We start from the raw sequence: 26,825 nt of genomic DNA, 5'->3' as shown, positions 1-26,825 counted from the left end.
ATTTTTAAATGAAAGGCGAAATTTCGATTACTTTTGAAATTGTGGCTATTTTTGAATTTCACCTGTTCCAGCATAATATACTGGAGTTCCAGCATATACACAAGTGCTCTAATCTCCAGTATATTATGCTGGAACTTTCGTGTTGCAGCAAATAGTGACTATTTTTTAATGATTTTACAAACGCAGGCTATTTTTCAATTGTCAATCTGAAAACTGAGTAGCCCCGCTATCAGCACGGTTATTTTATTAACACAAATTATTCGTCTTTACGTCACATTATGATCCGGTTTGATTGCATCAGCCCACAAGACGGCTGGTTATTGATCTTGTTTTTAAATATCATTCATAAATATGTAAGAGTAGGTCAAGTTACACAAATTATTGAAATGACAAGTGAAACTCTTTAAATCTTAATTAGGAGTATAGTAACCTCCTTTATTGTATTTGTCCTACAAGACGGCTGGTTATTACAGGTATTTAAAAACAAGCACCTTTTACAAGGAGTAATAGAAAAAATAAAAGAAAAAACAATCTCGTATAATAATTCCCTTTATTGTATTTGCCAAATCTTATCTTATAACCAAGAGACATGGAGTAACCAAAAAGAACAAAAAAAATTCTCCTGTTGTGTTTTCCATCTATTGTATTTGTGAAACTCCAATCACATTTTTGAACCAAAAGATGTTCCAACTTGAACAACATTTATCTAATTGTCCAAGACAATGTCAAAGCTATTATATTTGGCTTATTGCACATGCTTTGAGTGAATGTATAGTCACTAAAACATTTTAAAACTGCATTAGGTTTTAAAGCAGCAGGTTACATTTGGATCAGGGCCAAATTGCCCATAAGCCAACCATATATGCAACCAACAACAGAACAAGGTTTCCACACCATCCCAAAAGACTCTAAAAGGGGACAACATATGACAATGAACAAATGATTTACAAGTATTTTTATACTGGGGATCTTAAGCTTCTAATATTGGAAGTATAATTGGCAAAAATAAGTACAATCAAGAATCAAACAATGTACAGAAGAAGGAAATTGTGTTAGCGCAATGCCAAAGCCTTATCCAACAAATAAAAAAATCAGCATCACCACCGATATTTCACATCCAAACTTGATCAAAAAGAATTGCAGGCTGGAGCAGCAAAAGGAATCAGAGCAAAACAAGTAACTCAGTAGAGCTTTATTCGGGTTTGAATTGAACTTCGACATATAGGGCAATTTTCAAGCGCCCTCCCGCACTCACAACATGTCTGCATCAAATAACACCAAATTGTTAAGTCATAAAAGGCTTAGAGCCCGTTTGGACATAAAAAAAATTCCCTTTTTTCAAATTTTTTTTCTTTTTTTCGAAATCAGCGTTTGTTCGTAAAATTTCCAATTTTCACTTGAAGATGCATTTTAGAAATTTTCGAAAATTTGAAAAACTCCAAAAAAGTTGTTTTTCAAAATTTTCACTCAAATCACTCACAAAACTTCAAAACAATCCAAAAATATTCATGTCCAAACACAACTCTAAATTTCAAATACTATTTTCACTTGAAAAAAAATTTCACCATGTTTTGGAATTCTACAATTCTTATGTCCAAACGCCCACTTAATCTCCCCAAAACATCTCGTTGCTTTTACAGGAAGGAGAAAGGAAAGTTGCTCACCTGATGCCCACAGCCAAAGGCCATGTCTTTTGGGTTGGTAAGGCAAATGGGGCAAACCTGCACAATGAAGAAACACATTCCTTTCAGTCAAGTCATACTATTTCATTTGTTGTAATAATATTTGTAAAACCAGCAAAAAAAATAATAATAATGCAGCAGTATAAAGCAAATGGACCTGATTGTCGTATGTAGAGGAGGTGGTAGCAGATGGAGCAGTGTAGGGAGATCTGGGAGCAGATGGAGCAGTGTCAACTGCGCGAGTGTGATCATAATACGAACTTGGAGTCTGCTGAAGATGCGGAGGTGCATCAGCAGGGCTTCCATAACCATAATAAGCGCTTGTGGGCTGCTGAAAACTCGCTGCACGTGAGGGCTTTGAACCACCGACAGATGTTGCCCCATACATAGGAGGGGGAAGAGCTACCCTACCAGGAGACGTTCCACTTTGTCCACTGCAATTAAGCAATTAGAAGATGTCATCAACCTATAACTTGACAGGAGAAGTGAGGAGAAATGTATAGCAGAATGAAATCAAACAAACAGATGAATAAATAAGCAGAGTGAGATCTGACCCCAGTAGGTTAAGCATCATGGTTGCTTTATATTGTGTAGGGATTTCCATCAATGCTGAAAGAGCAAACTCCGTCTCCTTTCGAGTTTGAGATACATTTTTGGCCATGATCTCCGTGAAATTGACAAACTAATAGGAAAAAATCGCAATTAAGCAACATCAAAGGAAAATGTTCTAGAAAAGAATATATGCCACAATCTAGACCACCACCACCAACCTGGAAATTATCAAAATCCCGAGCAGGAATATTATCATCAAATTCCTTCATCATATCCCAGGGTCCATCGCCAACCCCAACCAGTATAATTGACAAGGGAAACTTGCTGCATGAAATAAGACAATGCACTCCGCAAATTGAGTATAAGAATGAAAAGGCAGCAGCAAGTAACATAACCAAAAAAAATTACTAACACACAAAAAAAAAAAAGGCGAAAGGAAATTAGTAACAAGTACCTTGCTCGTACGATTGCATCAACTGTTTTCTGCTCCTGTGGACTTAATTGTCCATGTCCAGTATCAACACTTCTAGTAACCTAGGGAGATAGAGAACATAATGCAAGGATTTAATATACACTTAAAATACAAAAATATGACAACCAACAAGGACATTTAACTCACTCACTCACTATACAACTAAAGCTAAGCTATTTGTCAGTGTGCTATTTTTTCTTGTTCTTGTCTTTGTATTTGCATAATATTGATAAAGACAATACCTGCCCATCTGCAATGATTACTAGAACATGGTACTGACCACCACTCTGCTCAACTATTGTCATGGCCATTTCAATGACCGGGGCAAACGACGTTGGTCCTGTAACAATATGAGATGGTGCCTAAATAAACCCAATAAATTACCGTGTATAAAGCTGGCGAACAATCATCTGTGATAGAATTTATACCTGCAAGCTTTAGCTCGGGGACAATTTCTCTGTAACGAGATAGAACTTCCTCAAAACCATAACAAAATCTTTCATCGGGAAAGAAACTGAATACATCTTGATCATGAGTTGATGCTGTAAGAAGTTATACACATGGAACAAAAAAATTAACCTTGTGAGAAATTCCCCAAATAGGAAAAAGTTTTATGGGTAAACAAAAGAAGAAGAACAGGATTTTAGAATACCATCTCCGAATCCAAAACACGGAATTAAGTTATCCTCATCAAATGCGGCCAAGGTCTTTCCAATTATAGAAATTGCTTGCTCATACGGATTCAAATTCTGCCCGATGTGATGTAGGCTCCGACTACCAAAAGACCTCTTACCTAAAAGAGAGCAAATGCCCCTCAGTATATTCAATTGTAAAATAAAATATCACATACAGCTAACCAGAGAGAGGAAGAAGAGGGAAGAGTCAGAGCTTAACCTGTCCATTCATTGCTCTTGGTGAAATCAATACCCACAATTAGATTTGAAGACTCCAAGCCCTCTCGTGCAAGGGCTTCAGTCACCTGATTACAGAACAATGTCGTATTTTATCATGCGTAGGAGGTGAAGAGCATAGGCGAAACTACTTAAAATGGGAGTCATTAAAATTAGGATTCAATATTTACATCTGTAAGGCTAAAAGTTACATCTTAAAAGGAAGTATGGAAGATAAAGAGAAAGTACTGTACGTCTGTACCCCAAATGAAACCTTATGTTACACCTAAAACTAAAAGAGTGCATAGGAGGGGGGATTCGATGCATTTTGTCACTATTTGACATATCTAGCCAATTGTTGTCCGAGTGCCATCAAAGAAGGCATGAATACATAATAATTTCCCACTTGGTAAATATTTGCAAGTTCAGCTAAGGCTCATGGCTCATCTATCAGCTTGTGACACTGAAACCTTTCAACTAATAAATTTAGTCAAAGTTATCCTAACTTACGAAGAAAAAACCTTTTTATCTCTTTCTACATGAGAAAGAGCGAGTACAGTGACAGAAATCTCTCAACTCAATTAATCCAATATTGATATTCAGCAAAAATGTAAAACCATTTCTAGCATAAATCTCTTTCAAGTTGTTTTTTCTTCACTTTACCATGTACCGATATCTCTCTTAACCTTATAGTACCAGCTGAATCCATCTCCTTTGGATTAAATTGACACTACCGAAAAAGAAAAGGCACTATCCTCTAAATTTGGTTCATTCTAATTATTAATCAGTCCCATTTTCCTACAACATTCATAACGTGTCAATTTTCCAACTATCTGGAATATGGATAAGTCATGTTCCACTAAATCCATTGATCATTCCAACTTTCCTACAACACTCATAACATGACAATTGTTTCCAGCTTTCTAGACTGTGGATAAGACATGTTCCACTAAAGAAAGAGACTATAGAAAGTACTGGTTATCTTTTTGGACTTCCTTTTTCATGCCTGTCTTTCTGGACTTTGGCGTGCCAGAGATCCTCATTTGGGAACATCCAGAGACATTGAGATCCCTCAGGTTGATCTAGAAAAGCGACAGAATTAAAGATCGGTGCTCCAAACTAGATAAGGGAAAAAGCCTTACGGAGGCAACTTCCCAAGATAGGCCCGAACAAAATTATAGTTCTTATCTACGCAAATCTCTAAAAGGGTAAATAAGAATCAACAAGCATAGTTCTAGATACTTGCAAGATATAAGAGAAGAGGCAACAAAGTTGTGGTAGACTGGAGGATGCAGTTACAAATAGCAACTTCAAACCAGTTATACTGTCATAATCTGTCTTGCTACCCCGTGAGTTTTGACAAATGACAACCAATACAGTGCATTTTACTGAAAATCTTTAAAAGTCCTGAGGCTTACTCCTATTTGATGTGATTCTTATCGCTACAGTCAGAACTAAACACCAATAGATTCACGCCAAAACATGAAAGGAAAGCTTATCAGAGGAGCATCTTCTTTTTTCACCACTGCAGTTATCTAGTCCATCATTCTCTCACTTTTTTTAAGTGCTAGCATACACGTACAAGGAATAGGATAAGAAAGACTCCATGTACCTAGAGGGGGACGCAAGAGTTGAACTTTATGGGATCGAGTTCAGGATTCTACCACAACTCATTTGATTTAATGGGTTCGGCATCAATTATTTGTACTAAATTAGTGAATAAACCCAAGGGTATGGCTTGGTGGTTGAGACCATGAGGTCTAAGGTTCAAATTCTAGCAAAGGCAAAAACACTAGATGATTTCTTCTCATTCTCATCCATCCAAGTCTTGGTGGGCAGAGTTTCCTAGTACCTATGCTGGTCCGGACACCTTGGTTATCAAAAAAATTAACACATATATAGGCAACAACAACAACAACAAACTCAGTGTTCCTAAAGTGCTAATTTCACAAACCACAAGGTTAATACTAGTAAAGCCCAAAGGGTAGGCAGCATACAAATACATGTAACAAAAGGTAGAGTAATTCTAATTCATACATACCTCATCCAGGGAAGAATAATTGTCGGCAATCCTAGAGTATCTCCGATCAAGTCTCGGTTTTGGAACATGAGAAGGATAATTCTGTTGTTGGGGTGGTGGTGGAGGATAATTCTGTTGGGGTGGTGGAGGTGCATAGGAAGGAACAGCCTGCTGGTGGTGGTGGGATGGTGGGTAGTTGTAACTATCTTGCTGTGGATAAGATGATTGAGTTTGAGGATAATTGTATTGATTCCAAGAAGATCGAGTTGATGAAGTTTGCCTCCAACTATCCTCTCTTGAACTCTTTCCACCCATCAATCAAAAAAGTCAACTATCTAAACAAAATCTCAAATACTGCAATCAAAAAGTCTTTATCAAAATCAATCACAACACAAAAGGATCTCTTATCTTCTATCTATCAAAATCACATAAACAAGAAAAAGAAAAAAAAGGGATTTTCTTCTTTATGTATAAACTGAAGTTTCTAGAAACAAGGGAGCTGAATCTTGAATATCAGAATTAATAATGGAAGATGACAGGGTTAAGAAGAGAAGGCGGCTAAAGATGGCTAAGACTGGGTAATCAAATTGAGACTTGTAATCATACAAAACCGACTCAATATGGACTTTGGCTTCTACATCATCTTTTCTAACAAAACTACATACGCCATTACGACAGCAGATGACAGTAGGAAACAAGAGAGAAGACACGTAACACTAAAATAATACCAACACAAGAAGTAAATCAACCAATAATTTCGTAGGAAAGTAAAACCTAGAAAATTATACTAGTCAAATACTTAAATCTATTTAAGCAAACGGGTTTCACATTTTTCAATCGAAAACCGCAAATATTGAACAGTCAGAATTCAGAATAGACAGAGACGTTGAGAGAGGCAAACTACATACCTGATTCAGTGGAAATAGAGTCAGTGAAACATTTAAAAACTTTGTGATTATTGGATTTTAATGGGGATCGAATCGAATCTGTTTGAAAAAAAATGGAGTATAATAGGAAAATATTTATTTTATCAGAAAGGAAATATACTTTTTTGCCAATTAAAATATAGTGTGCAGTAACTTTTTGAAGTTATTTGCACTTTTGGATAGGCACATGGAAATTTCTTCGTTAGGTCACGGGTGAAAAGTTGGGTATTTCGTTTATTAATAATGGAAAATGATTAAAGTTTGGTCACTTCATTTATTTTACGGCCTAAAAATGTCACTCAACTTTTAGAAATGGTCTATTCACGACGTTAGTCAATAATGGCATGGATGTGCCAAATGTGTAACGGCAGTAGCATAAAATAAATATTTTTTTAACGGATGACATGGATAGACCATTTTTAAAAATTAAATGGTATTTTTAGGCTTTTTCCGTTTATTTTATTTTATTAAGATTCCATCATTATCAGCTGGATAAAAAGATAGGCTCCTATGGCCCTAGGCCTCTTATTTTACTGGTCATGCTTTCTCTTGTTTGCTTCCGTGCCATCACGTTACACATTCGGCGTGAATAAATATTATCTGTGACTGGAAAGAAATATTTTTAAATAGAATTAAAAACAGTTTTTTAGAAGTAGAAAAAGATAACTTTTTCTAAAAGTATTTTTTTTTTGTGGAAATTTTTTAGCGAAATTGCAGCCGTTACTCGAATCCTTCGGGTATGCACTGGGTAACTTGTTTACTATGCAATAACGTGTAAATTACATAAGATGCAAACTATACAAGACAAGCCCGGTGTGATAAGCTCTGACTGAAGAGGTTGCTGGTGAGGGTCTCCTATGTGGGAAACCATTTGCTCAACCAACTCAGCCAACCCTTGCGGGCTTTCCAAAAGCATTTTTTTCAAAAGCACTTTTTTCAAAAATACTTTTGAAAAAATACAAGAAATGTTTTTTTAAAAATTTGATCAAACAGTAATAGTTGCTCAAAGGTACTTTTCAAATTAATAAATCAAACAAAAACTACTTCTTGTCAAAAGTACTTTTTTGAAAAATAAGTTAATTTTAGAAGCCTGGCTAAACAAGCTAGTAATTTGTGAAAAAAAATGGTAATAGGTGAAAATTTAGAAAGGGAAGAAAATATTTGAAAGCAAATAATTAGTTGGTCAAAATGAATTGAAATGTGAAAAATACACTTCGTTGGTCAAAATGATCTAAAACGTGAAATACTGTTCAAGTAGGATTCTGCACAAAAGGTAGTTCACCCTCCTCTGTCCATTTTTGTTGACATGCGGCGAATTGGTCCAACTACACTCATAAAAAATAATATGAACTTGTATAACTAATTTGTGTCGATATGATTCCAGAATGTCAAAGTCAAAGGTGAAAGATAAAGCGAAGTCGAGGTCGAACCGGATTGGCAGAAGACGAGGATGAGGATAAGCGTCAACTCTCAGCACGAAGTGACGATCAGCCTCTGTTGTACTATCTAGGGTTTTGTGATTCATGTGTCCTTATAAATAGGAAGAGATGTAGATCATAAAAAAGGATTGGACCTTTTGTAAAGAATTTCATCAACATTCTCTGTATTAGTTTCTCACTTTATTAAATATAAACAAAGCTTGATTTACACTTTTTTTTTATCCCTCTCATCCGATCCAAGAAGGATGGGAATATAAGATTGCTCATTATCATCCATCATTGTTAGAAAGTATCCGAAAACCTATCTTTGTCGGGTTGTCTTTATCTCATTTACTATTTAAAAGTCATTTATTATTATTTATTGCTCTTCGTTACAGTTTCTATTTGATTACAGTTTCATTATTGTCCTATGACTGCTTGAATAATATACGGTAAATGGGCCTCAAAGTGCTAGATCTATCATTAAATATTAATGTGTTGACTATGATTAATATTATTTTTCAACAAATCTAATTGTATAAAATCTAAGATCTATTTTTTGGTCATACACTGTGTAAGACCAAACCCTTAATTTGGTGGTTGTTGGTAGTTAACTATTTATATATTAAACTTAGAGAAATACAAAAGTTATTTCCTGTAGCGAATCATTCACACTTTTGTATTTTTCATGATAATTGGAAATGCTCCATTTTCTAAGTTTCTAGTAAGCTTATTTTCCCTATCCCTTTCCCTTTCCATCTTGTTTGGATGGTTACTACGCATCGTTTCATAATGTATTGTATTATATTGTATTGTATTGTACTGTATCGTTTGATAAATACAGTGTTTGGATAGATTGTGTCGTTTGCCATTGTTTCATGATATCACACACCAACAATATGAAGAATAAACTTGCAATATTATAAAGAAAAATTATGTTGCAATATATATTGTATTATATTGTATTGTATTGTACTGTATCGTTTGATAAATACAGTGTTTGGATAGATTGTGTCGTTTGCCATTGTTTCATGATATCACACACCAACAATATGAAGAATAAACTTGCAATATTATAAAGAAAAATTATGATACAAGGTAAAATTACTATATAAAAGACAGGGTAAATGATAAAATAAAATAATTTAATGATAATAAAGGGTGAGATTGAGAGAAAAAAATAAGGTAACGACGTGACCGCACCAAATCGGTCGTTACCTAAAGTGACACATTTCGTCGTTATGTAACGATGGATTTAACGATACGATACAATAAAATTTAAGTAACAATCAAAACAAATATTGTATTTAAAGTAACAATACGATACAATACAATGGGTAACAATCATCCAAACAAGCTGGATTGTCGTCCTATATTGTTCTATTTGCAAGTCAAATTAAAGAAGGATGCATAATTATACTATTGTATTTGACTTTTTGATCTCAAAAATGTGTGAAAGTGCAGAAAATTCGAGAAATAAAAAATATTTGAAAAAATTAATTGGTCAAACTGATCTTAAATGCAAAATTATTTGAAGTAAATGGTTAAAATGTACTATAATTTATCTTAAATGTGAAAGTATTTGAATTATGTCCTCATATGGTCCTGCCTATGTGACGTGATGCTCTAACAAGTCATTGCGCCTTATCCATAAATGGTCATCTCTTCGGTTTTTGGCTCATCTAAAACTAATATTTTGAGCGTGAAATACATTCGTGTAAAAATAAACTAAAATTATAATAAAATTTAGGTTCCTAAATATTATATTTGAACATTTGAGTTTTAAAGTATAATGAATTTACTTCTAGGAATCTTAAATATCAAATTCATTAAATTTAAATTTTGAATCCGTGTCTAAAGACACTGCTCCTAACAAGTTGTTTGGATGGTTGTTACGTATCGTTTCATAATGTATCGTATTGTATTGTATTGCATTGTACTGTATTGTATTGTATTGTTTGATGAATACAATATTTGGATAGATTATATCGTTTGACGTCGTTTCATGATATCATGCATGCACCAGCAATATGAAGAATAAACTTGTAATATTATAAATAAAAATTATGATACGGGGTAAAATTATTATATGAAAATATAGGATAAAATTATTTAATTATAATGAAGGGTGAGATTGAGAGAAAAAAACAAGGTAACGACGCGACCACACCAAACTGGTCGTTACATAAAGTGACACATTTCGTCGTTACGTAATGACAGATATAACGATATGATACAATAAAATTTAAATAGCAATCATAACAAACATCTTATTTAAAGTAATAATATGATACGATACAATATGTAACAATCATCCAAACAAGCTGTAAGTTTAATGAATTGTCTTTCTATCTATTCAAATTAATTTCTACTTGGTCCCATCCTTTTCCTCCTTTCGGGGACCATATCATGATTTCAGCATGAATTTCTAAGATAATAATAGTACTCATACTAATAATAACTTCAAATATTTCAAAAGATTTTTCCTTTTATCATGATTTGTAATTAATATTGTTTTTTTATTTTAAAAAAAGAATAAGAAATTAAGGGAGGAAGAAAATTGTGTTTTTTAAGTTTCCGTGTTGATTTGCTAAGTCTATAGGTAACAAACCAAAAGTCAAAAAAAGGCGCATATTACCTTGCCGTGCACATGATGCTAATATTGTGATCTTTCACAGAAATTGCAAAATGCAGTTTAAGAGAAGATACGTAACTCTATAATAATAATACCAAATTCAATAATAAAATGAGAGAAACGTCAATCAACCAATAACTTTGTATGCAAGTAAAAACCAGAAAATTCTAAGTCAAAATCCAACCTTGTTACACAACGGGTTTCACACTGTTATGCGCGGGGTTCGGGAAAGGATCGGATCAATTGAACAGCCAAAAGCCCAAAACTGAGATATACCTGTGCAGCCGAAACTAGATTCTGTGCAGCATTTTATCGAATGAGTTGTGGGGTTTAAAACTAGTGAATAAAATCTCGAATCTGTTTGAAAAAATGGAGTAAAGAGAAAAGGATTTATCAGAAAGGAACTAAACTTTCTCTAATTAACAAATGTAAAAAGTAGCTTTTTTGTGACTTAGGTAGGCACATGGAAGTTTCTTTTGTTGGGTCTTTTTTTTTAGTGGAAAATGATTGAAGTTTGGTGGTCATTACCTTTTTTAAGATTCCATCATTATCAATTATCATGAAATTGGATAGCACTATAAGAGAAATAGCATAGGCTTTTTGCATTTTTTTATTCTTAAATTTTTATTACTATTTAATATTTCTTCTACTTTGGTTTTCTTATTATTTTGCTATTGTTACTGTTTTCTTTTCCATGGTTCCTTTACTACGGTATTTCGTTTTCTAAATTGTTGTGATTATACTTTCCTTGTGCCAATGGTCTATTGAAAACAACTTCTTTACCTCCACAAGGTAATAGTAAGATCTGTGTACACATTATTCTCTCCGGATCATACTTGTGGGATCATACTTCGGATCATACCGGACTTTGGTTTTTTCCTTTCTTATTTATTTCCGTGAAATCTTATTACAAATCCCAAATATTATTTTCTAAAGAAAAAAAAACAAATATAGGCGAAATTTAGAATGAAAGAAAGGATGCTTGATTGTACTCTTGTGTCTTTTTATAGCAAAAGATGAGTGAAAGAGATGAATTTCAGAAATAAAAACAGTTGATTATGATGATTCTCGTGTCTCATGTCCCTTCTGCATAGGCTAAAAAGAACGTCTTCATGCAATGAATAAGAGAACGCACGTTATTATAGAGTTAATTTGACTAAACTTCCTAACTAAATTGGGATTAGATCAACTTAATATTTTGAAATTAAAATTTGAGTATTCAAAAACTATGCAAAAAATACTATAAATTACAATTCTTCTTGAGTCAATATAATGGAAAAAAATGCATTTTAAAATATTAGTCAAAGCTCACATAAAAAAAAAGTATAAGATCATTGCAAACTTAGACCAGATATGGGGTAAAGATACTGGGTGTTTCATGAGTTTCCATGTTCTTGCCGCTCTCGTCAATTGGATAATACCCCAAAGTCAAAATAATTATGCCCATCACCTTTTTGTTCACATGTAAGGAAGAATGTGATCCTTATGAGAAAGTGCAAGAAATTTTCAAATAATGAAAGAGTTTTACTTGCAAGTTAGAATTGCACCCTTGTCTCTATGCTGCTTTGTGAATACATGGCGCGAATACATGTGAATACATGTGCATACAGCTTAATTGTCCTGAATTTAGGTGCTTTTTACTGTTATACTCATGAATACAACAACGTAAATACATGTGAATACATGCGCGTACAGTTAGACTGCCCTGATTTTAGGCGCTTTTTGTTGTTGTATTCATGAATACATGACGCAAATACATGTGAATACATGCGCGTACAGCTGGACTACCCTGATTTTAAGCGTTTTTTACTGTTGTATTCACGCGAATACATGTGAATACATGCGCGTACAACTGGACTGCCCTAATTTTAGGCGCTTTTTGCTGTTGTATTCATGAATACATGGCGCGAATACATGTGAATATACATGCGCGTACAATTGGATTACCCTGATTTTTAAGCGTTTTTTAATACAACGAATACACTACCGTAACAACTGAATAGTAGCTATAGGAAGTAATTATGTATATGGTAGCTATAAGAAGTTAATAGCCACTAAACAATAGTGATTTCTAAAAATTCCTCTTTGCATTTATACCCAATTTTTGGATCCTTTGCAAAAAAAGATTGCAAGTCTACCTATTTTTTGGACAACTTCGGACATATAGGTCTGAAGTGGCAAAAATTATGTCTTTTGAACTTCAGAATTTTTTTTGCACAAAGTGTGGCCTTATCAAAACAAAACTTCATATATTTTCACCTGAAGTTTTGCTTTGACTTGTAAAGGCAATTGGACAAACTTTAATTCATAGTGCAAACTAATTTGTCTAATGTTCTTCAGTTTGTAATGCAAACTTCAGACAAAATCAATTTGAACTTCAGATAATTTTTTTTGAAGTTACGCCAGACAGTTGCAAACTTTAGACGACAACTGAATCCCGGGATGCTTCTGAAAAATTGCGTATAGGTGTTCGTAACACGCAGCGGAAGACAATAACAATCCTAGGTAGATCTTTTCATGTTTAAAATTTATTTACATATCAATAGGTCGGATCTAAGATGTACCTGGTGAAGAAAGTCTTGTTTCAAATTCTTCGATAGTGCAAAGACTCTATGTGCATCCACACCGAGACTGATCCTTGCTATCAACTCTTTGATCAACGAAACCCGCGAACAAATTGAACGGAAAACTTGTGCTGAAATTTTTCTCAAAAATCTCAACTCAAAGATAGAAGAACAAGAAACACTTTTCTTGTAATTGTATTTTCTCTCTTGGCTTTGTATTGCACTCTCACTTTCACAAAGTGTTTTTCTTCTCAAGAATAATAATATGCCGGCAAATTTTCTCCATCACCCTTTATATAGCATCACCTATAAACCCTTTTCCTATTTGGGTGAGGTAATGATTTACTTAAGGTAAATTTATTCCAAAAATAAACTTTGTATAATTTTCCACAAAAATTCGAATCCCATTCAAATGGGTTTTGCCGAACAGTCACGTGATTGTTCCAACTCAAAATTGGAATCAGTTGTTTTCATATTTACAAAATATTAATCCCATCCAAATGGGATTAATTGCACATGAAATAATCCAATTCCAAATTGGAATTATTTACCAAGCCATTTATTAATATTATATTTTATATACATCTTATACAAAATAAATATTAATTATATATATATATATATATATATATATATATATATTATTTCAACCAAGAGATATAATTCAATTTCTATTCCAAATGGAAAATTTCAGTTTGTTCACAATATTAATTATATCCTCTGTGCTAGCAAAGATTATAATAATATTTCATTTGGACTAATAATTTATTTGACTAATTAAATTCTATAATTTAATCATCAAATAACAAAATAATAAATCCTTTAGCAAAGATCAGAACACTCCTTAGTGTGCGACCTCATAGGTTCAATACTAAACCGGTAGTAAATTGATCACATCAATATACTAATCAAGGGTGGCGTCTAGCAACACTCCTTAACGACCGGATAGAATGAAGTATACAATTTACTCTCAAGAACCAGTAGAAGAATAATGTAGTAATTCCTTTTGTCCTTATAGCTCTGGATCACCCTAGGATATGGTTCAACTGTCAAATCCTAATAGGCGACCAACTATGTGTCCATGTCAAATATATTCGACCATTGAATGACCTAAGAAACTCTTTTCTTCTTTCATTCAATTGCCCTGGCCAAGGTCTTAGTTTGGTCGTTTATAATTCATGACAACATGGAGCTTAAACTCATTACCAAGAGTTGACACATTCCATCTTGAACAATCACTAATTCTACAAGCATTTAATAATACCAATATCCTTTCAACTATCGCCCTAGGACCATAGGTGTCTAGTATCAAAGCACAATAAATAACTTGTCAATTACTATGACAATCTCAGGTCAAAGGAAACGGTTACATCACATTCTTCAAGAGAATATCCTATTGACAGTTTATGGTAATTCTAACCATTAGGAATTATCCAATGAGTCAGTTCAATGATCATATCTCTATATGCATCATCTATCTATGTAATTTAGTTAATGAGATCAACTAATCTTTATCCCATAAAGACGATCACATAAATATTGATCTAATCGGATTACTAATGTCCAAATTAATAATCCTACGATCAAGAACAAATTTAGATTAAATTATAAGAAACTTTACTCTCATTATCATGATCTTCATCACAATGTCAAGTCTCAAAATTTAATCAATGACCTTATCAAATTAATCAAGCAATTAATAACAATGATAAAAGAATATCAAATGCCATATATATTTTATAAAAATATGTTCAAAACATCAAATATGATATTGGATCTAGGGCATATCTACTATATCCCTAATAGCTTCTTCGTGTTTCACGCTTCCGGAGAATGTTCATTCCCAATTTCCACTTGTGCTTGTCAAACTCCTTTGCGCCAAGAGCTTTAGTGAATGGGTCTGCAGCATTTTCTTTTCCATCAACCTTTTGAATCTCGACGTCTCCACGTTCAATGATCTCTCTTATCAAGTGATACCTTCGCAGAACGTGTTTGGACTTTTGGTGTGATCTTGGTTCTTTTGCTTGAGCAATGGCTCCAGTATTGTCACACAACAGTGGAACCGCACCTTCTATTGAAGGAACCACACCAAGTTCAGTTAAGAACTTTTTCATCCATACAGCTTCCTTAGCAGTTTCACTAGCTGCTATATATTCTGCTTCAGTCACTGAATCAGCTACTGTAGCTTGTTTGGAACTTTTCCAACTCACTGCACCACCATTTAAGGTGAATACATAACCAGAAATAGATTTGCTATCATCTCTATCTGAAGAGAAACTTGCATCAGTATAACCTTCAAGTTTCAACTCAGAATCTCCATAGATGAGGAATTGGTCTTTAGTCCTTCTTAAGTACTTAAGAATGGTCTTCACCACCTTCCAATGTTCCTCACCAGGATTTGCCTGATAGCGGCTAGTCACTCCAAGTGCATAAGCCACATCAGGACGTGTACATGTCATGGTATACATGATAGCTCCCACTGCACTAGCGTATGGGATCCTACTCATGCGTTCTCTCTCTTTAGGTGTTTTAGGACAATCCTCCCTACTGAGAGTAATTCCAGTGTCTATCGGTAGATAGCCTCTTTTGGAATTATCCATATTATACCTCTTTAAGATGGTATCAATGTACAAAGACTGGGAAAGTCCAAGCAGCTTCCTAGATCTATCTCTATAGATCTTTATTCCTAATATATAAGCTGTTTCTCCCAAGTCTTTCATGGAGAACTGTTCAGATAGCCAAATCTTGGTACTTTGCAATGCTGGTATATCATTCCCTATGAGCAATATATCATCAACATACAACACTAAGAATATAATTGTGCTCCCACTAACCTTTTTGTACACACAAGGTTCTTCTTCGCATCTAACAAAATTGAACTTTTCAATTGTCTTGTTAAATCGAATATTCCAACTTCGAGAAGCTTGCTTTAATCCATAAATGGATCTTTGTAGCTTACAAATTTTATTATGATCAGACGGAGATGTGAAACCTTCAGGTTGTGTCATGTACACATCCTCTTCTAGCTCACCATTAAGGAAAGCTGTTTTCACATCCATTTGCCATATTTCATAATCATAGTATGCTGCTATAACAAGCAAAATCCGAATTGATTTGAGCATTGCCACGGGAGAGAAAGTCTCGTCATAGTCGACTCCTTCTTTCTGACGATATCCCTTGGCAACAAGACGGGCTTTATAGGTCTTCACCTTTCCGTCTGCTCCAATCTTTTTCTTAAAAACCCATTTACAACCTATAGGTTTTATATCCTTTGAAGGTTCAACTAAAGTTAATACTTTATTTTCCTTCATAGATTCCATTTCGGATTCCATGGCCTTTTGCCACTTTTCATAATCAGAACTTTGTATAGCCTCTTCATAGGTCTTAGGGTCATCATCATTATGATCAACCTCATTTGATACATCATCTTGTACCAATAAATTTAATCTAGTTGGTACATGACGTTCTCGTGTAGACCTTCTAAGAGGTACTTGTACAACCTCTTCACCTTGTGCTGGATTTGGTTGTTGTTCAATTTGGTTTAGAACTGGTTCATTAACCTGTTCTTGAACTTCAGTTAGTTCTTGAACTTCAACCGTTGAAGATGGCAACTTCCTTGGCAACTTCAAAACATCCAATAAAGGTTCTTCAACTTGGGTCTCATGATCTTTATATTGTGTTGATTCATTAGTTTCTTGAACTTCATCAAGTTCTATTTCTCCATTATAATTTCCTTCTAAAAGAAATTCCCTTTCCAAAAAGGTTGCTCCTCTGGCCACAAACACTTTATGGTCAGAAGGGTGATAGAAATAATATCCCATTGTTTCCTTGGGATACCCAATGAACCTACACTTATCTGATCTTGAGTCAAGTTTATCAGACTGTAGTCTCTTAACATAAGCTGGACAACCCCAAACTTTAATACGTTTAAGGTTAGGCTTACATCTTTTCCATATCTCATATGGTGCTGTAGAGACTGACTTAGTGGGAACTTTATTAAGTAAGTATGTTGCTGCTTCCAAAGCATATCCCCATAAATTTATTGGAAGATCAGTGAACCCCATCATAGATCTCACCATATCTAATAAGGTTCGATTTCTCCTTTCATACACACCATTGTGTTGTGGTGTGCCTGGATGTGTCCACTGTGAGAGAATCTCATTCTCTCTGAGATATCTGGTAAAATCTTCACTAAGATATTCTCCACCTCTATCAGACCTTAGTACTTTGATACTTTTACCAGTCTGCTTCTCAACTTCACTACGGAACCTTTTGAACATTTCAAAAGATTCAGACTTGTGTTTCATAGATACACAAATCCATATCTTGACATATCATCAGTGAAGGTGATGAAGTAAGAATATCCACCTCTAGCTTGAATTTTCATGGGTCCACAAACATCTGTATGAATTAGTCCCAATAATTCAGAAGCTCTTTCTCCACTTCCAGTAAATGGAGATTTGGTCATTTTTCCTTTGAGACAAGATTCACAAGTTGGATATGATTCAAAATCATATTTGTCAAGGTACCCTTCCTTGTACAACTTGTTAATTCTTTTCTCCCCAATATGACCAAGCCTACAATGCCAAAGGTATGCATGATTTACTTGATCATCTCTTTTCCTCTTAAGACTTGAAACATGCATAATCGAATTAGCATTCACATTAGGTAAGACATAAACGTCATGTTGGAGATAGCCATTCACATATAAATTATCACTATAATAAATAGAGCAAATACCATTGCCTATATTAATGCGAAAACCACGTTTGTCTAACATAGAAGCTGAAATTATGTTCGAAACAAATTTAGGAACGTAATAACAATCATCCAACATAAGTACTTTGCTCGTAGGCATTATTAAAGAAATCGATCCTACAGCTACGGCCGCAACTTTTGCACCATTTCCAACTTGTAGATTAACTTCTCCTTTCTTTAGCCTCCTACTTATCTTAAACCCTTGTAACATATTACAGATGTTATAACCATTGCCAGTATCTAATATCCACAGTGAAGAATTAGTAGTAGCTAAAGAGACCTTGAAAACATTTTTCATTAATATCTCACCTTGTTTCTTGTCCTTTAGAGTTGCAAGATACTCCTTGCAATTTCTCTTCCAATGCTCTTTCTTCTTACAGTGAAAACATTCAGCATCATATACTGACTGCAAGATCAAATCTTCAGAAAGCTCTTTACCAAGCTTGTACCCCAACTTCTCATGTTCTTCTGTAAGAACAATCATATAATTGACAAGGGGTACAACTGGAGAGTTTTCAATGTCCAATTGTGTATCAACCATCTTCTTAAGATATTCAATGATTGCAATTGGATCCATATTCTGATGTTTCCTCTGGAGTTCAGAACTCATAGAAGTGAGAATGATGTGTTTAATAGCAAGGGATTCTTCCAAGTATTTCTGATAAACCTTGGTGCCTTGAACATCATTCTCTGGTGGGATTATCTTTGCAGGCTTATCGATCACATCAATGAGCTTTTCATGCATGAGAACAATTCTCAAATTTCTATACCAGTCATCAAAGTTTGGTCCTACCAACTTGTTGGTCTCAAGTATTTCGCACAGTGATATAACAGACATATTGAGAAATCTAAAATATAGAAAGGAAAAGGCAATAATATAAGAACATATTTGCATATATCATAAAGACATGGACTTTTATCTAAATGATATTTCCACTAATTATTTTAAACTATTTACCCTCATTATAGTTTACGAAATCTTTATTTCTATTAGTGGAGTAAAGGAATCCTTTAACAATATGTATGAGCCCCTTGGAAGTCAAGTCGTTTCTCACATATATTTTAAAGGTAGGTACTCTTACCAATTGTCTCCCCATACAATTTCCTTAAATAGCTCTATGTCAAATAGCCCCCTGATAGTCAGGTCGATCCTATTGGCATAGTTGAGTTCAACCATCATGATAGCAAAGAACTTATTAAATTTTATACTCCCCCGGATAGTCCAGGCGTCTAGTATAAAATTGAATAATTCTTTCAATCTATACATCTAATGCAATAAATAATTTTAACATATTCTCAAACTATAAGTCTCCTGGTAGTCAGGCCGCTCCTTATAAACAAGAAATAAGTAAAATTATTTACCTTGATGGATAGCTCCAGAATAAAATATCTTATATTTTATTATTTAAGAACTCAAATTTTAGTAAGAGGGAATTGTTACTAAAACAATTTTTAATAACATGAAGATCAAATCTTTTATAGCGTGTGAATTTAGTTCAAGTTGTCTACACGCTTAGTCCTTAATTAATTTACATCACATGTAATAAATAATTCAGAATTATGTAATGAACAAGCACATGACATAAAAACAAAATTCAACATCCTCTAACATGTTTATCTTATATATCACATAAAAAGAATTCATGCCAGAATATTATTATTAATTAACATCTCATGAATTAATAACAATTAAAATAACAATAGAATCATGTAACCGATTATAGATTCTCATCGTATCTAATACATAATTTCAAATTCAAGTTATGAACTATCTCAATAGTTATATGAATACATATTTTATCTACAATAAAATAATATCAACATTCAAACGATTTGACTATCGCACAAGACACATGTATTATGATTTGAACTTTTCAAATATGATATTAAAGTATTTCGTAAATAAATTTTAGACACAATAAACCACTGCTCTGATACCACTGAAGGATTGCGTATAGGTGTTCGTAACACGCAGCGAAAGACAATAACAATCCTAGGCAGATCTTTTCATATTTAAAATTTATTTACATATCAATAAATCGGATCTAAGACGTACCTGGTGAAGAAAGTCTTGTTTCAAATTCTTCGATAGTGCGAAGACTCTATGTGTATCCACACCGAGACTGATCCTTGCTATCAACTCTTTGATCAACGAAACCCGCGAACAAATTGAACGGAAAACTTGTGCTGAAATTTTTCTCAAAAATCTCAACTCAAAGATAGAAGAACAAGAAACACTTTTCTTGTAATTGTATTTTCTCTCTTGGCTTTGTATTGCACTCTCACTTTCACAAAGTGTTTTTCTTCTCAAGAATAATAATATGCCGGCAAATTTTCTCCATCACCCTTTATATAGCATCACCTATAAACCATTTTCCTATTTGGGTGAGGTAATGATTTACTTAGGGTAAATTTATTCCAAAAATAAACTTTGTATAATTTTCCACAAAAATTCGAATCCCATTCAAATGGGTTTTGCCGAACAGTCACGTGATTGTTCCAACTCAAAATTGGAATCAGTTGTTTTCATATTTACAAAATATTAATCCCATTCCAAATGGGATTAATTGCACGTGAAATAATCCAATTCCAAATTGGAATTACTTACCAAGCCATTTATTAATATTATATTTTATATACATCTTATACAAAATATATATATATATATATATATATATATATATATATATATATATATATATATATATATATATATATATTTCAACCAAGAGATATAATTCAATTTCTATTCCAAATAGAAAATTTCAATTTGTTCACAATATTAATTATATCCTCTGTGCTAGCAAAGATTATAATAATATTTCATTTGGACTAATAATTTATTTGACTAATTAAATTCTATAATTTAATCATCAAATAACAAAATAATAAATCCTTTAGCAAAGATCAGAACACTCGTTAGTGTGCGACCCCATAGGTTCAATACTAAACCGGTAGTAAATTGATCACATCAATATACTAATCAAGGGTGGCGTCTAGCAACACTCCTTAACGACCGGATAGAATGAAGTATACAATTTACTCTCAAGAACCAGTAGAAGAATAATGTAGTAATTCCTTCTGTCCTTATAACTCTGGATCACCCTAGGATATGGTTCAACTGTCAAATCCTAATAGGCGACCAACTATGTGTCCATGTCAAATATATTCGACCATTGAATGATCTAAGAAACTCTTTTCTTCTTTCATTCAATTGCCCCGGCCAAGGTCTTAGTTTGGTCGTTTATAATTCATGACAACATGGAGCTTAAACTCATTACCAAGAGTTGACAGATTCCATCTCGAACAATCACTAATTCTACAAGCATTTAATCATACCCAATATCCTTTCAACTATCGCCCTAGGACCATAGGTGTCTAGTATCAAAGCACAATAAATAACTTGTCAATTACTATGACGATCTCAGGTCAAAGGAAACGGTTACATCACATTCTTCAAGAGAATATCCTATTGACAGTTTATGGTAATTCTAACCATTAGGAATTATCCAATGAGTCAGTTCAATGATCATATCTCCATATGCATCATCTATCTATGCAATTTAGTTAATGAGATCAACTAATCTTTATCCCATAAAGACGATCACATAAATATTGATCTAATCGGATTACTAATGTCCAAATTAATAATCCTACGATCAAGAACAAATTTAGATTAAATTATAAGAAACTTTACTCTCATTATCATGATCTCCATCACAATGTCAAGTCTCAAAATTTAATCAAGGACCTTATCAAATTAATCAAGCAATTAATAACAATGATAAAAGAATATCAAATGCCATATATATTTTATAAAAATATGTTCAAAACATCAAATATGATATTGGATCTAGGGCATATCTACTATATCCCTAATAGCTTCTTCGTGTTTCACGCTTCCGGAGAATGTTCAATCACGTTTCCGACAAGGAATGCAGGTCCAAGGATTTCAATCAAATGATTTTGAATCAAAAAATCTAAATTTGCAATTCGTGCTTCCTTTGGTTTTCTAGTGGATGAATTTACTATTTGTGCTCAAACAGATACTAAACTAAATTCTGATAATCTAGTGATTCTCATAAAAAAGGCAACAGACAACCATAAACCCTTTCTGCACTAATTCAAAGACAAAAAAAAATAGCTTTACATTGATATGTGCAAAAGGGGGGAAAAAGAGAAAGAAGGAAGACAGAATCGAGAGAAGCAGATCTTCCCTAAAAAGAAATTAAAAAAAAATGGAAGAAAAAATCAACGCATAACATGAAACTGGAAGACAATTGCTGAAAGTTGGTATATAGGGAAGAAGAAGAGAAGAAGTAGAAGAATAAGCTTAAAAATTTTGTCTGAAGTTCTCCAATATTGGGTACAGATTAAATATTTTGACAAAATAGGGTATGGGTTAAATAGCGGGGTGCAAACTATAAATTTTTACACACATCTCCTTCACATTCAAGTTACTTATCTCTATTCGGACAGCACTTGTACAAGCACCAAGTTGCCTCTTTGAGATAGCCATTAACTTTTCTTTCTTTTTTCTGTTCTCAATCTTCACTTATTCAGTTAAGAGATGCAACAAAATATATAATTATTCAGCGAGTCTCCTGACCCTAATCCAATTTGAAAATTGAAAGAAACAGAATACCTGGATCCACGGAAAGCTGCTCTGGCATTTGTCATGGTTTTTAAGACTTGAAACTTCTAAGCTATCGGCCATTCACATGGAAATTAACATTGTGCTGGCATAGCATAATATCAGAAATCATAGGGTCAGATGGATCCAACCCAAGATGAGCAGTAAATATAAAAAGACAGCAATAACTTGCACTAATAGCAGAAATGTTTTCCTTCAATAACATGCAATAAGCAAAATAAAGATGCAAAAATGAAGCAAGCAAGTTTGCAAGCGGTATTGCAACTACACCCTAGCAAATAAACAAAATTTGTATTGCTTTTTCGGAGGACAAATATCATGTAGCAGTAGCACTGGTCTTCTTCTTCTTCTTCCTCGAGGCAAAGCTACTGGGTCCGATCTCAAGGGACATGCGTTTTGCCCTGCCAGGAAACAAAAATTGATGCTCACATGTTAAATTTAAATGCTTATCTACAAAACAAAAAGAAACAAGTACAGTCATCATTCATGATTCTAACTCCCTCAAACATGCCAGTTCAAGAGAGGAAGGGTGCAAAAATAGAGGGGAAGGGAATGGTTGCGAATTTAAAATGTGTAGCAGGAGGCATGAAAAGTTCGACAAAAATAACTATACCGCTTTGAAAGCTCTCCAGCAGCATGGCTATCCTCTTCAATTCCTCCATCTGGTGACAGAAAATGTAGTAAGATCTTTAATGCATTCATCAAATACAAATTCAATAGACTGGTACTGAAAAACTAAAAACATATAGGCCGACTTAAGCTGTTAAGCTAAACCTCAATACACAGTATATGCTTATTGATCCGCAGAGCTTTATACCATATGCAGTATGGTCTTAAATATTTTGTTGTATAACAATTGGCTTTAGAAAAGAAATATATTTATGAGAAGGAAAAAACAGAATAACTTCGACCGAATAGCTATTTTCTCATATTGGGATGGAAAATATTAGGCGAACATATCCGTAAGAAGGTAAAAACAGTTAATGTTGAGCTCCATCAAGTTTAAGTCTATCATATTGGAGCATGAGCTGCAATTCACAGGCCACAAGCAGTATGTATAGAATATAATTTTGCTCAGATAAAGAAGAGAAAATAGCACATTCAAGATTGTGCAAGAGCAATGTTAGCCCTTTGCCTCACCGTCGCCAAATTAGTATGCAGTGTGTAGGTATTTACGTATCTGCTTACAGAATTATATGTGGGCTTTTGGTAATTTCAACCTTATTCCCTTTTCAGAATTAATAAGGAATTTAGAATACATACCTTCCACATTAGCATCATCATCTTCTGGTCCTGATTCTGAACCAGATCCCCATCGATCACCTCCATCATCATTGTCCCAACGTTCACCAGCTGGAGGCATCCAAAATTCGGCGTCTTCTTCCGAGTCACTGTTTTTTCCAGAAGAATCCCTTATTTCTGATATAATCTTGCTAGCATCTTCTGTTTCTTTCTTTTTGTTTTTCTTCTTGTCCCGACGATTAGCTTTGCTATCTGTCTTCTTAGCTTCTCCGTCTTCTCCTTGCTTTTCTGTTTGCTTTTCTAGCCCTCCGTTTGCAATTTCATTTTCAGTTTCCCTTTTCTCTGTTCAAATTAGTGCATGTATCATTAGTGGTACTCGATAGAATGCACAAGAACATCATATACATACACAGACCTTCCTATAAACAAGTCACTGGATGCTCATTACAAACCTAACATTTTGAGGAACCGTTTCCCACTCATATGCTTCCATACGTGCTCCTCAGACTTATTAACTGTATCTCCTGTTAATTTACATATCAATTTTGACCTGCAAGAATTGAACATTAAATTACAGTACGGATGAAAACTTGCAGAAACCCTATAGGAAAGTACACACACACACACACACACATATATATATATATATTCCTCCATAATTTCCAACATATTTTGGTCCTAGCATGCAACAAATGACTAATTTCTATTGTATATCCAAGGTTTTTATTTTTATAAGGAGCCAAAGTATTCCAACAGATTGCTACAACTTTTCACAATTTAAATTATCACATAATACTAAGTTTTTTTTTTTTTTACGGTAGTATCCGGCCCAACTTGTGCGCCCTTCAACTCTTCCACCGCACCATCTCCCACCAGAGAACTTCAATCTAATACTCATTATGGATCAACTCATGTTTCCACTCTATTTTCATTTCGAAAATATCTCACGTCAGGATCTGTTGCTCAAACCGAATCACGCCAACGTTATAGAAGTTCCTGGATCGTGTAATATAATAGTAGTACCAAAGACAACACCTTCTATCAAAAATGGAAAATTGGCTATGGAGATTCCATGAGCTCAGAAATTAATACAGACACAAAGGGCTTCAACATGAAAGTCGTTTCGATCCAATCCATTCTTAGTACAGGCACCGGATAACTCCGAACATCAAGGCTTAGGAAGATGAGAAGAAATCACCTAATATTTTTTTTGCCTCCGCTGATATTTGAACTAGAGACCTCATGGTTCTCCTTTTCACACGTCATACTAAGGTCTTAAGCTGTATATATGCTTTATAATGCATTTCAATATACAATATTCCGTTATGTTAATATGAATAGTGAACCAACCTGATATATACCTACTAGGAGAATTGTGGATTTCTTTTTAATAACTGTGGTTTACAGACCAACTTGCACCTCACGTCAACTAATTCCATGCGATACCTGCTACCTCCCATCAGCAATAGATACCGGATAACTCTGTGGATTTTTTAGGCAAGGTTCCTTTATATTTATAAACCCTTCTCACTCGCTTGAGTGTGCAAGATATCGTTAAAATGCTATAGATTGAAAGCTCCAATTAATTCATTTTTTTTCAAACTACTAATCTACTCCTCTTTCCTATAGAGCTTCACTAGTTTTATAAGTTCCTAATTAAGGTTTAACTATTACCAGTGTGTCGTACGCCAAATTCAGCAGATATAATCCCCATTACTTAAAAAATAATAATTCATTTTACAGCTTTATATTATAAAACCCTAGTAAAAGAATAATTAAGGAAAGAGGAAACAGTTTCAATTTACCGATTGAAAGGGTCTTGGTCGAACATGTTGAGGGGAGGTTTATTCTTAGAAAGAGCAGCATCAATTAGACCCAATCGGCAGTGCTTGCTTTGAGCATAAGATTCCCTGGCGTGCGCCGGCAGCTCGTGGCCTGTTTCCACGCATTTGTAGCGGCCATTCTCCAACTTTTTGAATCTCGGCTTCCCCAACAAATTGAAACCTTCTTTTCCACTAGAGCTATCGCCTTCTTCTCCTCTTTCTCCTTCTCCTCCCCCGCTTGCTTTTTTCCCCATTGGTTTTGTGCAGTGTAACAAGCTGAGTTGAGTTCTCGTTAGGGCAAAGCAGATGAAGTGGGAGCTCAGTTTAACGATGCATAAATTCTATTTTGACCCCCACTAGAAAAGGAAATAGGTAAACAAGTCCCTCTTATTTTCCAAATTTTACTTCTTATTTTTTCCCTATATTTGAGGTGCGGGGTTTTGATGGATATAAATTATTCTTATATTTTAATAAAAAATATAATATTTTAGATATAAAAAAGGACCAATTTATACCTTATTCTCGCACTTTTCTAACAATTCTTGCAAGAAGAATAATACATAGAAAAAGAGAAAAAGAAAGAACCTACAGTTCAAGGAAGAATGATACATTCGTGGCAACTTCATCTAAGTCTACACAAAGTCAAGAGATACAAAAGTTATGGCAAATTCTCACCAAAATTTCATGAGAAATTGCCAATGCCAATTTCTCATCAAGGCCATATGATATATTGATATTACAACAACAACAACAACAACAACCCAGTATAATCCCACTTAGTGGGGTCTGGGGAGGGTAGTGTGTACGCAGACTTTACCCCTACCCTAGGGTAGAGAGACTGTTTCCAAATAGACCCCCGACATCCTTCCCTCCAAGAACTTCCCACCTTGCTCTTGGGGAGACTCGAACTCACAACCTCTCGGTTGGAAGTGGGTCTTGTAGATATATTGATATTATCTTGCAAATTCTCACCAAGGTCTTGTAGAAATTTTTCCATAAATATGCATATATTTGTAGAAGAAAGATCATCCCACTTTGTATCCAATTTCCTATCTAGTTTTTTCGAAGTTTCTAAAGAGAAAGAGAAGAGTAATCTTAGTCTCTTCCTCTAGTCTTTCTCTTTGTAGTAAAAATATTCTTAGTCTTTTGAAAGTATTTTTTAGCTTTTCTTACTTCATAATGGAGTAAT

At 34.1% G+C, this 26,825-nt stretch overlaps 2 protein-coding genes across 3 annotated transcripts; both read right to left on the bottom strand.

Moving 5' to 3' along the window:
• Nucleotides 1-772: 772 nt before the first annotated feature.
• LOC107799607 (E3 ubiquitin-protein ligase RGLG2-like) lies at nucleotides 773-6,693 on the bottom strand. Of its 2 annotated transcripts, XM_016622749.2 has the most exons (12): nucleotides 6,525-6,693; nucleotides 5,638-5,970; nucleotides 3,601-3,685; nucleotides 3,359-3,499; nucleotides 3,135-3,248; nucleotides 2,949-3,046; nucleotides 2,689-2,768; nucleotides 2,453-2,558; nucleotides 2,237-2,364; nucleotides 1,840-2,116; nucleotides 1,665-1,721; nucleotides 773-1,262 (listed from the first exon to the last, which is right to left on the bottom strand). In XM_016622749.2, the coding sequence occupies exons 2-12, from the start codon at nucleotides 5,929-5,931 to the stop codon at nucleotides 1,182-1,184; spliced, it is 1,461 nt and encodes a 486-aa protein (XP_016478235.2). In that variant the 5' UTR covers nucleotides 5,932-5,970; nucleotides 6,525-6,693; the 3' UTR covers nucleotides 773-1,181.
• A 16,026-nt stretch (nucleotides 6,694-22,719) lies between these two features.
• On the bottom strand, nucleotides 22,720-25,946 carry LOC107826030 (uncharacterized). Its single transcript, XM_016652967.2, has 5 exons — nucleotides 25,619-25,946; nucleotides 24,266-24,363; nucleotides 23,835-24,155; nucleotides 23,185-23,233; nucleotides 22,720-22,972 (listed from the first exon to the last, which is right to left on the bottom strand). Exons 1-5 carry the CDS (start codon nucleotides 25,888-25,890, stop codon nucleotides 22,888-22,890), a joined length of 825 nt encoding a protein of 274 aa, XP_016508453.1. The 5' UTR covers nucleotides 25,891-25,946; the 3' UTR covers nucleotides 22,720-22,887.
• Between the last annotated feature and the right edge of the window lie 879 nt (nucleotides 25,947-26,825).

The sequence above is a fragment of the Nicotiana tabacum genome, chromosome 3 (assembly GCF_000715075.1).
Source record: "Nicotiana tabacum cultivar K326 chromosome 3, ASM71507v2, whole genome shotgun sequence".
NCBI classification, from domain to species: domain Eukaryota; kingdom Viridiplantae; phylum Streptophyta; class Magnoliopsida; order Solanales; family Solanaceae; genus Nicotiana; species Nicotiana tabacum.
Note: the sequence above shows the minus strand (reverse complement) of the source record. Positions and strands in the feature narration are given on the sequence as shown.

Excerpts from the sequence above, each read along its gene's own strand:
- LOC107799607 (XM_016622749.2), bottom strand. The coding sequence starts at position 5,931 with ATGGGTGGAAAGAGTTCAAGAGAGGATAGTTGGAGGCAAACTTCATCA. Across the intron at positions 2,117-2,236 it reads ATGATGCTTAACCTACTGGG|TGGACAAAGTGGAACGTCTC; the intron begins GTCAGATCTCAC and ends GCTTAATTGCAG. Across the intron at positions 1,722-1,839 it reads CCTCTACATACGACAATCAG|GTTTGCCCCATTTGCCTTAC; the intron begins GTCCATTTGCTT and ends TTCATTGTGCAG.
- LOC107826030 (XM_016652967.2), bottom strand. The coding sequence starts at position 25,890 with ATGGGGAAAAAAGCAAGCGGGGGAGGAGAAGGAGAAAGAGGAGAAGAA. Across the intron at positions 24,156-24,265 it reads ACGGTTCCTCAAAATGTTAG|AGAAAAGGGAAACTGAAAAT; the intron begins GTTTGTAATGAG and ends TAATTTGAACAG. Across the intron at positions 23,234-23,834 it reads TGATGATGCTAATGTGGAAG|ATGGAGGAATTGAAGAGGAT; the intron begins GTATGTATTCTA and ends TTCTGTCACCAG.